Below are 13,581 nucleotides of genomic sequence, written 5' to 3'. Positions count from 1 at the left end.
TCGGGAGTCACGACAGCTCGGCGAATTGCGGTCGCGATTTCACGTTCGCGCTGCAAACAGGACAATCTAACGGACGGGAAGGATCTGTCTGATCTGCTTCGAGAATTTCGGGACGCCGGGGCTCACCTGGCTCTTTGGCTTCATTGGGTTTGACGCATCGGACGTACCACGGCTCTTTGGTGCCGAGGATCTGGGTCAGGCCCGCCAGGCTGCTCTTAAACTGAGTCACCACCTGCGCCGACACCACGGCTCAGCGGTCTCAATGGAAAAACCCAAAAGGCCAGAAATGTTGCGAACAAATATCTCTCACGGTTTCCGGTCTCTTCTTTCGATCCGGCTCGCTCGGAGGGAAGCAGTGTTGGATGATTGCGTTTTTGGACTGTTGCATCACCTCGATTGGAAAAAGAAATCTGGATTGGAACGTTGTCGTCGACTACATGCGCTGTAGAAATCTTGCAGCAGTATCAGTTTTTTTGGTTGACTCAAATTACATTTTTGGGCAAAAAAAAAAAATAATGAAAAAAATTGCCATGAGAGAACGCTGGATGTTTGTATGTAAATAATGTGTTCACTCTAAGTGGACTAGTGTAAGATAATGATTGTCAGCGGTATTCTTGTTCGGCTACTGCATGCACCACATACGCAGATCGACAAACCGATTGGCAAGTGACATTCGGCGGTTTGTTGACGAAGCCATTGGCAGTTGGCACTCGCCGACACCCTATTGCCCTCTCGAGAACAGCCGGCATTGGCCCCGCAGTAGAGGGGCGGAGCCGAGCAGTGGCTCGGGCTGCCGTGTCAAAACAGGTTCATTTCATTCATTACCTCTTTTCCATTTCTATACAGGAGATCATTGTTTTTGTCCAGAAATCCTGAAAATAAAAAAAATACAAAAATCCCGTTGGCCGCCACTGAGCGCAACGCTGGACACGTGATTGGGTACAGCCGCTTCCCCACCTACTACGCAGTACGTAACTTCTCCGGCGTAGTGCAAGAGGCGGAAGTCTCCTCTCTGCAGAGTTTTCCTCGTCTTCTGGTCTGCGAGTTTGTGTCTGCGGAAGTCAGCGAGCGTTAGCACTGCTGGGCGACGCCCCCTAATTGCGTCATCCTCGCAAATGTCGAGCTTTACGTGACAAAATGAGGGTGGCCGCCAATCGTTTCCTCCATCTTTTCCAGAAGAGTGAGGTCCGTGGCCTCTCCGGGACGTAAACATTCCTCATCCTACAGAACGAGACAAACGTTAGAGCGTTTTTTTTTTGTTTTATAATCAAATGTTCACCCTCATGTTTACCAATAAGGAGATGATTCCTCTGTGTTTCTCCTCCACGAGGTCACAGATGATCTTATTGTTGAAATATGGCACCGGCTCCCACTGTGGATTCAAAACGAGATGCATATTCTCGCTCGGGTTGGCCAAAGAAGGTGGCTGTAACGCAGGGTGTCAAACCGGCGGCCCGGGGGCCAGGTCCGGCCCGCCGCATCGTTTTATGCGGCCTGCGAAAAAAAAGCCCGTGCGGCGATTTCACGTCTCTTGCTAAAGTACCAGAATTGCAGATTATCTTCACTTTTAATAACGTTGATATAACGGTGACCCCTCCTTGAGCCGTCACCTTGTCGTGGTGGAGGGGTTTGTGTGTCCCAGTGATCCTAGGAGCTAAGTTGTCTGGGGCTTTATGCCCCTGGCAGGGTCACCCATGACAAACAGGTCCTAGGTGAGGGACCAGACAAAGCACGGCTCAAAGACCTCTAATGATGACGACAAACAATGGACTTCGTTTTCCCTTGCCCGGACGCGGGCCACCGGGGCCCCCCGCTGGAGCCAGGCCTGGTGGTGGGGCTCGAAGGCGAGCGCCTGGTGGCCGGGCCTGCACCCATGGGGTCCGGCCGGGCACAGCCCGAAAGGGTAACGTGGGTCCCCCTTCCCATGGGCTCACCACCTGTGGGAGGGGCCATAGGGGTCGGGTGCAGTGTGAGCTGGGCGGTGGCCGAAGGCGGGGACCTTGGCGATCCGATCCCCGGCTACAGAAGCTGGCTCTAGGGACGTGGAATGTCACCTCTCTGGCAGGGAAGGAGCCCGAGCTGGTGTGTGAGGTCGAGAAGTTCCGACTCGATATAGTCGGACTCGCCTCCACACACACCTGGGGCTCTGGTACCAGTCCTCTCGAGAGGGGTTGGACTCTCTTCCACTCTGGAGTTGCCCATGGTGAGAGGCGCCGAGCAGGTGTGGGTATACTTATTGCCCCCCGGCTCGGCGCCTGTACGTTGGGGTTCACCCCGGTGGACGAGAGGGTAGCCTCCCTCCGCCTTCGGGTGGGGGGACGGGTCCTGACTGTTGTTTGTGCCTATGCACCAAACAGCAGTTCAGAGTACCCACCCTTTTTGGAGTCCTTGGAGGGGGTGCTGGAGAGCGCTCCCGCTGGGGACTCCATTGTTCTGTTGGGGGACTTCAATGCTCACGTGGGCAATGACAGTGAGACCTGGAAGGGCGCGATTGGGAGGAACGGCCCCCCCGATCAGAACCCGAGCGGTGTTCTGTTATTGGACTTCTGTGCTCGTCACGGATTGTCCATAACGAACACCATGTTCAAGCATAAGGGTGTCCACACGTGCACTTGGCACCAGGACACCCTAGGTCGCAGTTCGATGATCGACTTTGTGGTCGTGTCATCGGACTTGCGGCCGCATGTCTTGGACACTCGGGTGAAGAGAGGGGCGGAGCTGTCAACTGATCACCACCTGGTGGTGAGTTGGCTCCGATGGTGGGGGAAGATGCCGGTCCGACGTGGCAGGCCCAAACGTATTGTGAGGGTCTGCTGGGAACGTCTGGCAGAATCCCCTGTCAGAAGGAGTTTCAACTCCCACCTCCGACAGAACTTTGCTCATGTTCCGGGGGAGGCGGGGGACATCGAGTCCGAGTGGACCATGTTCCGCGCCTCCATTGCTGAGGCGGCCGACCGGAGCTGTGGCCGTAAGGTGGTCGGTGCCTGTCGTGGCGGCAATCCCCGAACCCGTTGGTGGACACCAACGGTGAGGGATGCCGTCAAGCTGAAGAAGGAGTCCTATCGGGCCTTTTTGGCCTGTGGGACTCCTGAGGCAGCTGATGGGTACCGGCTGGCCAAGCGGAATGCAGCTCTGGTGGTCGCTGAAGCAAAAACCCGGGCATGGGAGGAGTTCGGTGAGGCCATGGAGAAAGACTTCCGGACGGCTTCGAGGAAATTCTGGTCCACCATCCGACGTCTCAGGAGAGGAAAGCAGTGCACCACCAACACTGTGTATAGTGGGGATGGGGCGCTGCTGACCTCGACTCGGGACGTTGTGAGTCGGTGGGGAGAATACTTCGAAGACCTCCTCAATTCCACCGACACGCCTTCCCATGGGGAAGCAGAGTGTGAGTTCTCTGAGGCGGGCTCTCCTATCTCTGGGTTTGAGGTCACCGAGGTAGTTAAAAAGCTCCTCGGTGGCAGGGCCCCGGGGGTGGATGAGATTCGCCCGGAGTTCCTAAAGGCTCTGGATGTTGTGGGGCTGTCCTGGTTGACACGCCTCTGCAACATCGCGTGGACATCGGGGACAGTGCCTCTGGATTGGCAGACTGGGGTGGTGGTCCCCCTTTTTAAGAAGGGGGACCGGAGGGTGTGTTCCAACTACAGGGGGATCACACTGCTCAGCCTCCCTGGTAAGGTCTATTCAGGGGTGCTGGAGAGGAGGGTCCGTCGGGAAGTCGAATCTCAGATTCAGGAGGAGCAGTGTGGTTTTCGTCCTGGCCGTGGAACAGTGGACCAGCTCTACACCCTCGGCAGGGTCCTCGAGGGTGCATGGGAGTTCGCCCAACCAGTCTACATGTGTTTTGTGGACTTGGAGAAGGCGTTCGACCGTGTCCCTCGGGGAGTCCTGTGGAGAGTGCTTCGGGAGTATGGGGTACCGAACCCCCTGATACGGGCTGTTCGGTCCCTGTACGACCGGAGTCAGAGTTTGGTCCGCATATCCGGCAGTAAGTCGAACTCGTTCCCGGTGAGGGTTGGACTCCGCCAAGGCTGCCCTTTGTCGCCGATTCTGTTCATAACTTTTATGGACAGAATTTCTAGGCGCAGCCGAGGCGTAGAGGGGGTCCGGTTTGGTGGCCTCAGTATTGCATCTCTGCTTTTTGCAGATGATGTGGTTCTGTTGGCTTCATCAAGCCGTGACCTCCAACTCTCATTGGAGCAGTTCGCAGCCGAGTGTGAAGCGGCTGGGATGAGAATCAGCACCTCCAAATCTGAGACCATGGTCCTCAGTCGGGAAAGGGTGGCATGCCATCTCCAGGTCGGGGATGAGATCCTGCCCCAAGTGGAGGAATTCAAGTATCTTGGGGTCTTGTTCACGAGTGAGGGAAGAATGGAACGGGAGATCGACAGGCGGATCGGTGCAGCGTCTGCAGTGATGCGGACTTTGTATCGGTCCGTTGTGGTAAAGAAAGAGCTAAGCCGAAAGGCGAAGCTCTCAATTTACCGGTCGATCTTCGTTCCTACCCTCACCTATGGTCATGAGCTGTGGGTCGTGACCGAAAGAACAAGATCCCGGATACAAGCGGCCGAAATGAGTTTCCTCCGCAGGGTGTCCGGGCTCTCCCTTAGAGATAGGGTGAGAAGCTCGGTCATCCGGGAGGATCTCAGAGTAGAGCCGCTACTCCTCCGCATTGAGAGGAGCCAGATGAGGTGGCTGGGGCATCTGATTCGGATGCCTCCCGGACGCCTCCCTGGTGAGGTGTTCCGGGCATGTCCCACCGGGAGGAGACCCCGGGGACGACCCAGGACGCGCTGGAGAGACTACATCCTTCGGCTGGCCTGGGAACGCCTCGGGATCCCCCCGGAAGAGCTGGATGAAGTGGCTGGGGAGAGGGTAGTCTGGGCGTCCCTGCTGAAGCTACTGCCCCCGCGACCCGACCCGGATAAGCGGTAGAGAATGGATGGATGGATGGATGGATATATTGCAAGCAATTCTTTGTTAGCAATCCTTCCTTTTAAATAAACTGATTAATCGTTGGACACATTTTTTTTTTACTGGCTTCTGATTTCAAAACTAGTTATCCATCAATTTGTTCAATATATGTAATAATATTAAGCGATCCTACATTAACATGGGTTCACAGTAGAGACGTTGGATACCATTTTTTTTTTTTTTTTTAACCGAAACCAGTACGAGTAGTCACTCAAGTACTCACCAATACAGATGCCGAGTAACGAGAACCGATACCACTCGTACTTTTGACACATACAATTTCCATGAACACAATGAGAGATAATTGTCAACAAAGATGTGCGTAATAATTCGCCGATGAGTCAAACCGCCGTAGTGTAGCGCCAACTACTGGCGAGGAGGACTTATTCTATGTCTGATTTTTTTTTTTTGCCTTAAGTATCGGCGGCCGGTATTGGCCCGACACCGATAGCCGGTAACGCTAGTTCACCGTCATAGCGGCCCTCTGAAGGAAACCGTAACTACGATGTGGCCCGACACGCAGGTTTGACACCCGCTGGTCTCTAACGAAGTGCCGCACGCACCTCGATGCCTTCCGCCTCGTACTCCTCCTGCTCCGACTTGAGGGTGAGCTGGATAAAAAGTTGCTGCAGTTTCTCGTTGCAGTAGTTGATGCAAAACTGCTCAAAGCTATTAAAAATAATAATAATATATAAAAAAAAAAAAACACTGTCAATGTGAGTTCATTTCACACCTTACTGCTCTTGTCAACAATCGGTGCATCAGTTGTAAAAGCTGATGATAATCATCATCAGCATCATCAAAATAACAATAATCATCATCATCACAATAATCATCATATATATATATATATATATATATATATTACTCTCCTTTGTTGCTATTTTTTTTATTTTCCTGGAAATAAAATAGTTTTCGGGGTTTTATAAAAAAAAAAAAAAAAAAAAATCATAACATTTTTAAAGTTTAAAGCTCTCACCTGTTGATGTTGAAAACCTCAAATCCATAAATGTCCAAAAGGCCAATTACGTTCATCCTGGAGGAATCCTAGAAGTGGTTCACATATGCTTATTGATTCGTCGTTATTAGATCAGAGATATTTGTATTGTAGAAAACGTGGCGCTGCTTTTCGCTGACCGCGTTAGCGAGCGACTGGTTGATCTTGCCGACCAGCCAGTTGAAGGTGCGCCCGTAGACGGCTTTGGCGAGGGCATCCCTGGCATATACGGCGTGGTCCACCGACAAGGGACTCGACACCTTTTGACATCAGACAAATTAGTAAAAAATAGGGATTAGTAAAAATTGGATTGATTGGAAATGAGTAGCGCATTATTGCGTTTCATAAATGTGGACTTTCTATTGTCTTCGATCTTATTAGGTTGTGTACATGTTGTTTCTCAAACCATAAATCGCTCACCTCCTCCGTTTTGGCTTCGATCTTGCGGTGGGTTAAGACGTGTTGTAGCACCTCAGCGGGAATCCCAAGTAACTGGAGCACAAAGAGGGAATTAGCGTGGTAGTACGGCGACACTGGCGCCAGTTTGACGGAGCCCGCTTTGGTCACTTTCTGACCTCGGACAGCCAGTGCATTTCCTGGCCGTTGCGGAGACTGGCGTACCCTCGGGCGTCCGCCTCAAACTCGATGTTGCCCAAGTGGAGCACGCTGGCGATGATTCCGAACAGGTACTGGTTCCGGTCCAGAGAGCACACCAAACAACGAGTTTTCGGTGACGTTTTATAGCGGTTGACTAAAAGCTTTCGTGATTGCAACGCTTTGACCCTTACATTTTCTTCTAGTAATTTCCTTCAAATGCCAACAAAGCGAGGGCGGCCCACAACAGATTGCGTGCAATTGACGGGTTTCCGCTTACATTTAGCAATTAGCAACGCAGATCAACACTTGCGTACCGATAACGGACTTATTTCAAGGTATCGGGAACTCGCGTAGGGGTGACGGTACCCGTCACTGATACTTAAGGCAAAAGAAATCTGACATCGAGTAAGTCCTCCTCGCCGGTAGTTGGCGCTAGACTGCTGCAATGTGACACACTGATGAATTATCGTCATCATCGTTAATTGAAATCAAAAGTTCGTGACTGGCAGCTAACGCTCATCTTGACTCCACCAGGTTTCAGTCAAACAAAAACAATCTCCGCCAAGATCAGAAATCTGATCGTTCATTTGGAAAAAAAAAATATTCGTGTGGATGATTCCTGACTTGTCCTTGATATAAAAAGGCAAATGCTGAAATCATACCTCGGTGTCACTCTCACCGAAGTCAACGACCGAGAGAGCTTTGCGCACCGTCTTCCAGTCGCTTTTGTCGTTGATGGAGCTAACTTTGGCACAATTGCCCTGTAGGAGATGCACAGCAGTTGAATCATTACACTATCCTTACTGGCGGTTTCTGGCTCAGTTCCTGTCCTCCGCAAACAGTGGCCGTGTACTGTGTTCCCTGACCTGAACCAGGTAGTTGTAATGCTGGCAGTTCCTCTCCAGGCCCAGCCAGCGGAGCAGATCCTCCTCCCCGCCCTCCACCAGCTGGTAGAAGATGTGGAAGTTGCGCTCGCCGTGGTTCTGATGGACCACGCGGGACTTCTCCAGCAGGTAACTGAGGATGTGGCCGCCGACCGCCCCGCCCTGGAAGGCAATCGGCACTCAAGCCACGTCGGCAAAGGTGGTACAGTGAACACCCGATGTATCAGGGTTCATCGATTGCGACCCAATGTATCGCAGATTTCTTAGCGATTGTTTTTTTTTTAATAGGTTAGTCCGAATTCAGAGTTTTCAGCGTTGTTCAACATATTTGTGTGAGTAGTGTTCTGTGCTCTGTTTGTATGTGTTGCTGGTCGTTCAAAGGCTTATCATTACCGTAACATCAATGCTAATATCTGTTAGCCTGTCAAAGGCGTTTCCATTAAACGTTAGCATTAAGCTAACATATCATATAGTACAAAATTGTCTGGTTTGGTGGAACATTGTGGTTTTTAAATATAAAATGTTTATTTCTCTTTTGAGAGGAGTACAAATATTTAAATGTTACATTTCTTTTTTGTCATTTTTGTCCTCATTTATTTGTTTTTCTTTTTTTCCATTTTTTTCTTTAGTTTTTGGGAAGGAACCAACCCCAAGAAAATGCTGGTTTATTTGATCGTTTATTTTTTGGGTTAAAATAAATAGATAAAGAAAAACATGTTATTGTATTTATTTCAAATGCAGTTATAATTTGCGTCAATTATCGGCGGATTCGACTTGACTGAATTGAGGCGGTTTGACCGTACCTGGTGATCAAACTGGATGTCCATGTACTTCCCGAAGCGACTGGAGTTGTCGTTCTTCAGCGTTTGGGCATTCCCGAAAGCCTGGATGACATCGAGTTCAGACGAAAAAGCTCAAACCCGAGAAGGAGAATCGCAATCCCGGTGGCTGACCTCGAGAACCGGGTTGGACACCAGCAGCCTGTCTCTGACGTTATCCAGGATTTTGGTACTCGGACAGCTGACGGCGTAGAAGTGAAGGATCTTCTTGGAGGCCTCCGTTTTACCGGCGCCGCTCTCGCCCGAGATCAGGATGAAGTGGTCGCCGAACTCCGACATCATGGTGCGGAACACGTTGTCGGCCAACGCGTGGCTAAGAAGGACGCACGTTTTTTTGTTATTGTGTGGGCAACGTCTCGCGGCACTTACCTAATATTGCGGCGCCCCGTCTTACATGTGAGGTGGAAGCTCAAAGAAGTTGACGCCCACGTAGGTGTCCATTTGCTTCTCGCTGTAGATGTCCAACTCTTTATACGGGTTGACCGACACCAGCAGAGTGCCGATGTAGGTCTGCAGAGACAAAAGGTCACGGTCATCACCTCTCGTGCCCTCGCACGTGTGTGTTCATCAAACGCGGGTCACATTGAGAAGGCGCTCTCCGTGTGAGCAATGTCGTCCTGCTCAAGAGCAATAAGTTTGCTTAATGACTTTTTGGGGAGGCCGAGGACAGAGGTGACCCTTCGCGGAGGTTGCACTTTCAGCAAGAACAGGCGTCTAATTTAGCAGCAGGGTAAAAGCAGCATGTTGGGTGGGAGGACGAGGGGGAAAAACAATTTGAATTTTGGTAGCGACCGAATTCTGAATTTTCACAAAAAAGATGGCGAACAAAAACTGGCATCACAAGAGACCAATATGAAGTTAAATGGTCGCACAACTGTGATCTTTTACCAATATATTCTAATTTCTTACTTGTGCGTGACAATTGTCATGGGAGTATTATTTACTATATGAATTATTTTTTACGTTGCATTTATTGACCTTTGCCCTGGCATTTGAATTTGGTGCTTTCATACCCAGGTGTCTAAAAGTTATGCCAACACAAACTTAATATTGTCGCTGTCGGGCAGAAACCCTGTGTGCGTCCAATTAAGATCAATTTTATATTTTTTTTCACAAATCGATCCTATTGGTCTGTCCCCATGTGATCTGTTATTATTATTATTTATTGATTTATTTTTTTACACATTATTAAATCATTTAAAGCGTTGAAACTAGAAAAGCTATTAACTCTCTCGGACACTCGAACTGTTTGAGAAGTATCGTGAAACTCCGCCTCTTCTTCACCCTTGAGACAATAATGAGTGAAAATCGGTGAGATCCATTTGACTAAGACTGTTTGGGAAAGATGAGGTAACCAAAGTTGTTTGTTTTGTGAAACATTAGAACAAACAAAACCAATGACAGCGGCTGCAGAGAACTGTGGAGCCATCTCCAGACTTAAAGCCAACAGAGCATGTATTTTACCTGCTAAAGAGGATACTCAAGCGACAAAACAAATAGTTACTGTAATTATGACTCTTTCACTGCACTAGCTTAGGTCAGCGATAGACTATAAACATAAACGGAGGGCCACGCCGTGTACAAGGAAGCGACTCACGTAAATGAGATTCTCGTGGAAGCGTTTCCGCAGGTTGTCCAGGAAGGCGGTCTCGCTGGTGTAGGCGTCCAACAGAACAAAATCCTGGATCCCCACGCGGTCCCGGGCTGTGAGGGAGGCCTCCATGTTCCTCAGGATGCGGTCGCAGCGCTCCTCCAGGCTCTGAGCCGATCGAGAAAATGACAACACGAGCCGTCAAGTGCAGCACAGTAGTTGACTTGTAAGGTTAAATGGCGTACCAATAAGCCAAAAGTTGCACCACTAGAAAAGAAAAATCATGCGACTTGTTTTACTCGTTTACTGAATGTGTTTACTGGCCAGGAGATGGAGTATACTAGTGCATGGACCTTAAGCTGGATATAAATGATTTGGAACAAAATAAATGTCAACGAGCTTTGCATATTTGGGCCGCTCATCTGTCAGCCTGTCCCTATTTTTGTGACCTTGGTCGCATCCTCGCCGCTCGTGATGAATCTACATTCGGACAAATCTTTGTCATCTACTCCGTTGCCATCCCCCTCGCGATGAGAGTGCAACAAATCAACCCTCCTTTCGCGAAATACCCAGTTTGTAAACAAACAGCGCAGTAAGTATCAGTTCAACATACTTCCTTGACTCGAATTACGACTTTCCTGTTAGCCAGCGCGTTGGTGCCATCTTGTGTCTTCTTAGTGCATTTCAGAAAGAGCACAAAAACCATGAAAAAGGTGAGTTTTTTTTAGCAAATAGCTAAAAAAACTCTACTTTACTGTAAACCTGATACAACGCTTTGCCATTAACGTCCAAAATAAACAAGAGCAAACATCAAACTTGGATGTCAGCCGCAGAGGAAGAGGAAAGTCTATCTGAGCCCGAGGCGGCTCCTTTGTTCTCGTCGTCCTTCCGGTACGGTGCGGGATCCTGTTACCGAGGCGCAGAAAGGCCGTTGGGCCCGTGAAAGAGATACAGGCGAACACGCGTCACACGGGACAACACGCGGGGGGCTCCGGGGGGCTCCGGGTGTCGATGGAAACCTGACGCAGCGCTGCGTTACCTCGCTGTTGCTATGATTTTCACTCCAAACACACCACGCGGGGTCCTCGGTTGCGTACTTACGAGGTTTTGAGGTTACAAATGAGACCAAATGCGGCACAACAGGACACGCTCACTTACTACCGTACTTACTGTTTTTATTTCATTTTTAAAAAAATATTTATTTATAAGTGTTCTACATAAAAATGTTTGCAATCCTTGGGGCAGAGATTTTCAACTGGTGAGCAACTACTTTCATGTCCAAGACTATGCAAAGCTGATGTCATTACCTCCTTTACCTCCAAAGCCACGTGAGTCATGGCTGAATCGGTCTTGTAGCTTGAACCTGCTCAATCCGAATGGTCTTCAGCTCCAATGCTGAAGTATTCCTCAGATAGACATCGTCCACAATGGCAATTCTAGTGGCCCCGAGGTAAACCCGGGGTGGAACCCCAGTTGGTCAACAAAGGCATATGTCAGCAGTCATCTACTATCTCTCGTGTCTTCTCTCCAGGTGAGGAGGAAGGTAGGACTGCTGCTTCCTACCTCGTCGCTAATGAGGCGGTAATGACTTACGCGGGCCTGGACGGACCGAGACTGCTTAAACATTCATGGCGCTCAGGCAGCAAACGCTCATTCTGCGCTTTTGTGCGTGTGTGTGTTATACTGTAATACAAGGATGAAGAAACCCTATCCTCCCATGGCGGCAGCCTTACCGGGCTTGGCCATTTAAACAATTAAAACACCGGTATTCGATTACTGATCTTTGATTAGATGGGTGCTTTTCAAACTAATTACGAGCTGCACTTGAGACCCATGACGTTATGAAAATATAGCAGCGTATAACACATTATATTGTAAAGTCAAATCCTATTTATCGCGGGGGTACGTTTCAGACCCACCCACAATCGGTGAAAACCCATAATACAGAGACCATATTAAAAAAAAAAAAAGAATCTTTCTTCATAGTTTTACCCCCGCCACGTGCTTTAAACTCATTAAAACACACCGAAATTGTTCTTGAGCCACTTCTAAATGGCAAAGGTAGAAAAGAGATTTGCAATTAGCATCACTCATTACCGATGAGGGCTCATTTGGGAAAATGGCTGCCTTCCTGTTCAATTTCAGACATTAGTCCTTGAGACTTTTTCGTGTGTCCTGTTATGATGGACGTGTCCACCCAATTTGGAATCGATCGGTGAAACTGCTGCCATGCGCCGAACACGTAAAAAGGAGCTTGTTGGAAGGATTGTCGTTAACATCGCGCGAGCCATGATGCACGTAGATTGACCGGAGGCGGGGAAAGACTCGGTAAACATTTCAATGATGGGCATGGATCGCGTTTCAATTGGATGCAATCACTTCAAGAAAGTGGGGGAGAAAAAAAAAGACGTGAATAAATGTACGTAAGGCTATTTCGCGTAACAGCTTGCACAGCGGTTCATAGCGAACACCCGTTGCCGAGCAACGTGAACATTTGATCTTAACACGCAAAACGGCGGTCATTCCCAGATTTGTCTTACCTCCGTGTCCATGCTGGAGCAAATCCGAGACGCTGCGCTTCGGCTTCGTCTGCTCTTCGGCGAGTCCGAACGAGACGAAGGTGGCTGTATAAATACGCCGTATAACAGCTGGATTTATGAGCGTCCCAACAGTTTCTTCATTTCAAACATTACGCCCCGTAACACAGCCGTAAATACTCGCGACCGGCTTTGCGACTCAGCTCGTCGGGCCTTCTTTTTTTGCTGATCACGCCGTCCTGAACGTTGCGCGACCGTGGCCGTCGTGACTTTAACGCCCCTGTGGCATTTGTCATTTGCCAACGAGACACATTCAGTACACGGCACGCAAAAAGCTTAAGGATCTTCGGCTTTGGGGCGAAACGTCACCTTTGCATGCATTCAAACGTTCCCAAAAGGTCAAATTAAGTTCACCTGTTATCCTGAAATGACACCCCAAAGCCCAAAACAAGAGTCCACTAGCAGTCACTTCCGGCTGCTTTCCTGATGACAATTTCGATTTCCCGCCAGAATTTGAGCCCACCCGCGTCTGGGTGGAAAACGTGCGCGATCGACACAAATAACGGCACCGAAGACTTTTTTGCTCTCTTATTTAGATGTGACATGACATAACCACCACCACGATAAAACCTTCTCTCGGCCTTTTTAGCCCGCACGCAGAAGACCCTACGAGCACGCGTTCCCGGTCGCTTGACAAACAGATACTAGCGCTCTGTTAGCTTGCCTCGATGTTGCACAACTTGCTCGAGACTTGTAGTTTGCTTTTTCTTCTTGCTTATTTCGGTTACTCGGCGTTCGGTTGGTGAGGTGGAGGCGCCAACTCCAGCCTTTGTCGTGAACCTTTGTTTTGCTGTTACTCGGGCTTGTGGGTTTATTTGTATTTCGCTTCTTTTTTTTTTTTTTTTGCTTGGGTGTCCCATTAAAAAAAAAAAGCGTCTGTTTTGCGATTTCCGTGTTTCTTTTCTCTTTCAGACCAGCAGCAGCGGCGACCCCCCTTTCGATAAAGTCAAAGAAAATAATCATGATAATAGTAAGGGGGGGAAAAAGAGGCAGAGCGACCTGTCAATCATCTCATCGCCCACTTGACTGAACTTGTGACGCAATCGCGCGCTTTGGGGCGACGGCGCGGCACGTGACTCAGAGGTCACCCGGTCACGGATGC

At 49.4% G+C, this 13,581-nt stretch overlaps 1 protein-coding gene across 4 annotated transcripts in view; it reads right to left on the bottom strand.

Moving 5' to 3' along the window:
* The window catches only part of myo1hb (myosin IHb), a 29,800-nt gene extending 16,354 nt beyond the window's left edge, over positions 1–13,446 (bottom strand). For all 4 annotated transcript variants that reach the window (XM_061799800.1, XM_061799801.1, XM_061799802.1 and 1 more), the window contains exons 1-18: positions 11,190–13,446; positions 9,889–10,050; positions 8,686–8,801; positions 8,406–8,604; positions 8,256–8,336; positions 7,435–7,614; positions 7,231–7,329; positions 6,547–6,660; positions 6,392–6,463; positions 6,112–6,231; positions 5,954–6,021; positions 5,538–5,643; positions 1,292–1,372; positions 1,130–1,221; positions 958–1,052; positions 826–872; positions 311–391; positions 127–232 (exon numbers count right to left, since the gene is read on the bottom strand). In XM_061799800.1, the coding sequence (XP_061655784.1) occupies positions 127–232; positions 311–391; positions 826–872; positions 958–1,052; positions 1,130–1,221; positions 1,292–1,372; positions 5,538–5,643; positions 5,954–6,021; positions 6,112–6,231; positions 6,392–6,463; positions 6,547–6,660; positions 7,231–7,329; positions 7,435–7,614; positions 8,256–8,336; positions 8,406–8,604; positions 8,686–8,801; positions 9,889–10,050; positions 11,190–11,219 (1,849 nt within the window). In that variant the 5' untranslated portion in view covers positions 11,220–13,446. The remainder of the gene's footprint in view (positions 1–126; positions 233–310; positions 392–825; positions 873–957; positions 1,053–1,129; positions 1,222–1,291; positions 1,373–5,537; positions 5,644–5,953; positions 6,022–6,111; positions 6,232–6,391; positions 6,464–6,546; positions 6,661–7,230; positions 7,330–7,434; positions 7,615–8,255; positions 8,337–8,405; positions 8,605–8,685; positions 8,802–9,888; positions 10,051–11,189) is intronic.
* Between the last annotated feature and the right edge of the window lie 135 nt (positions 13,447–13,581).

Source organism: Phyllopteryx taeniolatus, chromosome 15 (assembly GCF_024500385.1).
Source record: "Phyllopteryx taeniolatus isolate TA_2022b chromosome 15, UOR_Ptae_1.2, whole genome shotgun sequence".
Classification (NCBI taxonomy): Eukaryota; Metazoa; Chordata; class Actinopteri; order Syngnathiformes; family Syngnathidae; genus Phyllopteryx; species Phyllopteryx taeniolatus.
This window is presented reverse-complemented; position numbering and strand designations above follow the sequence as displayed.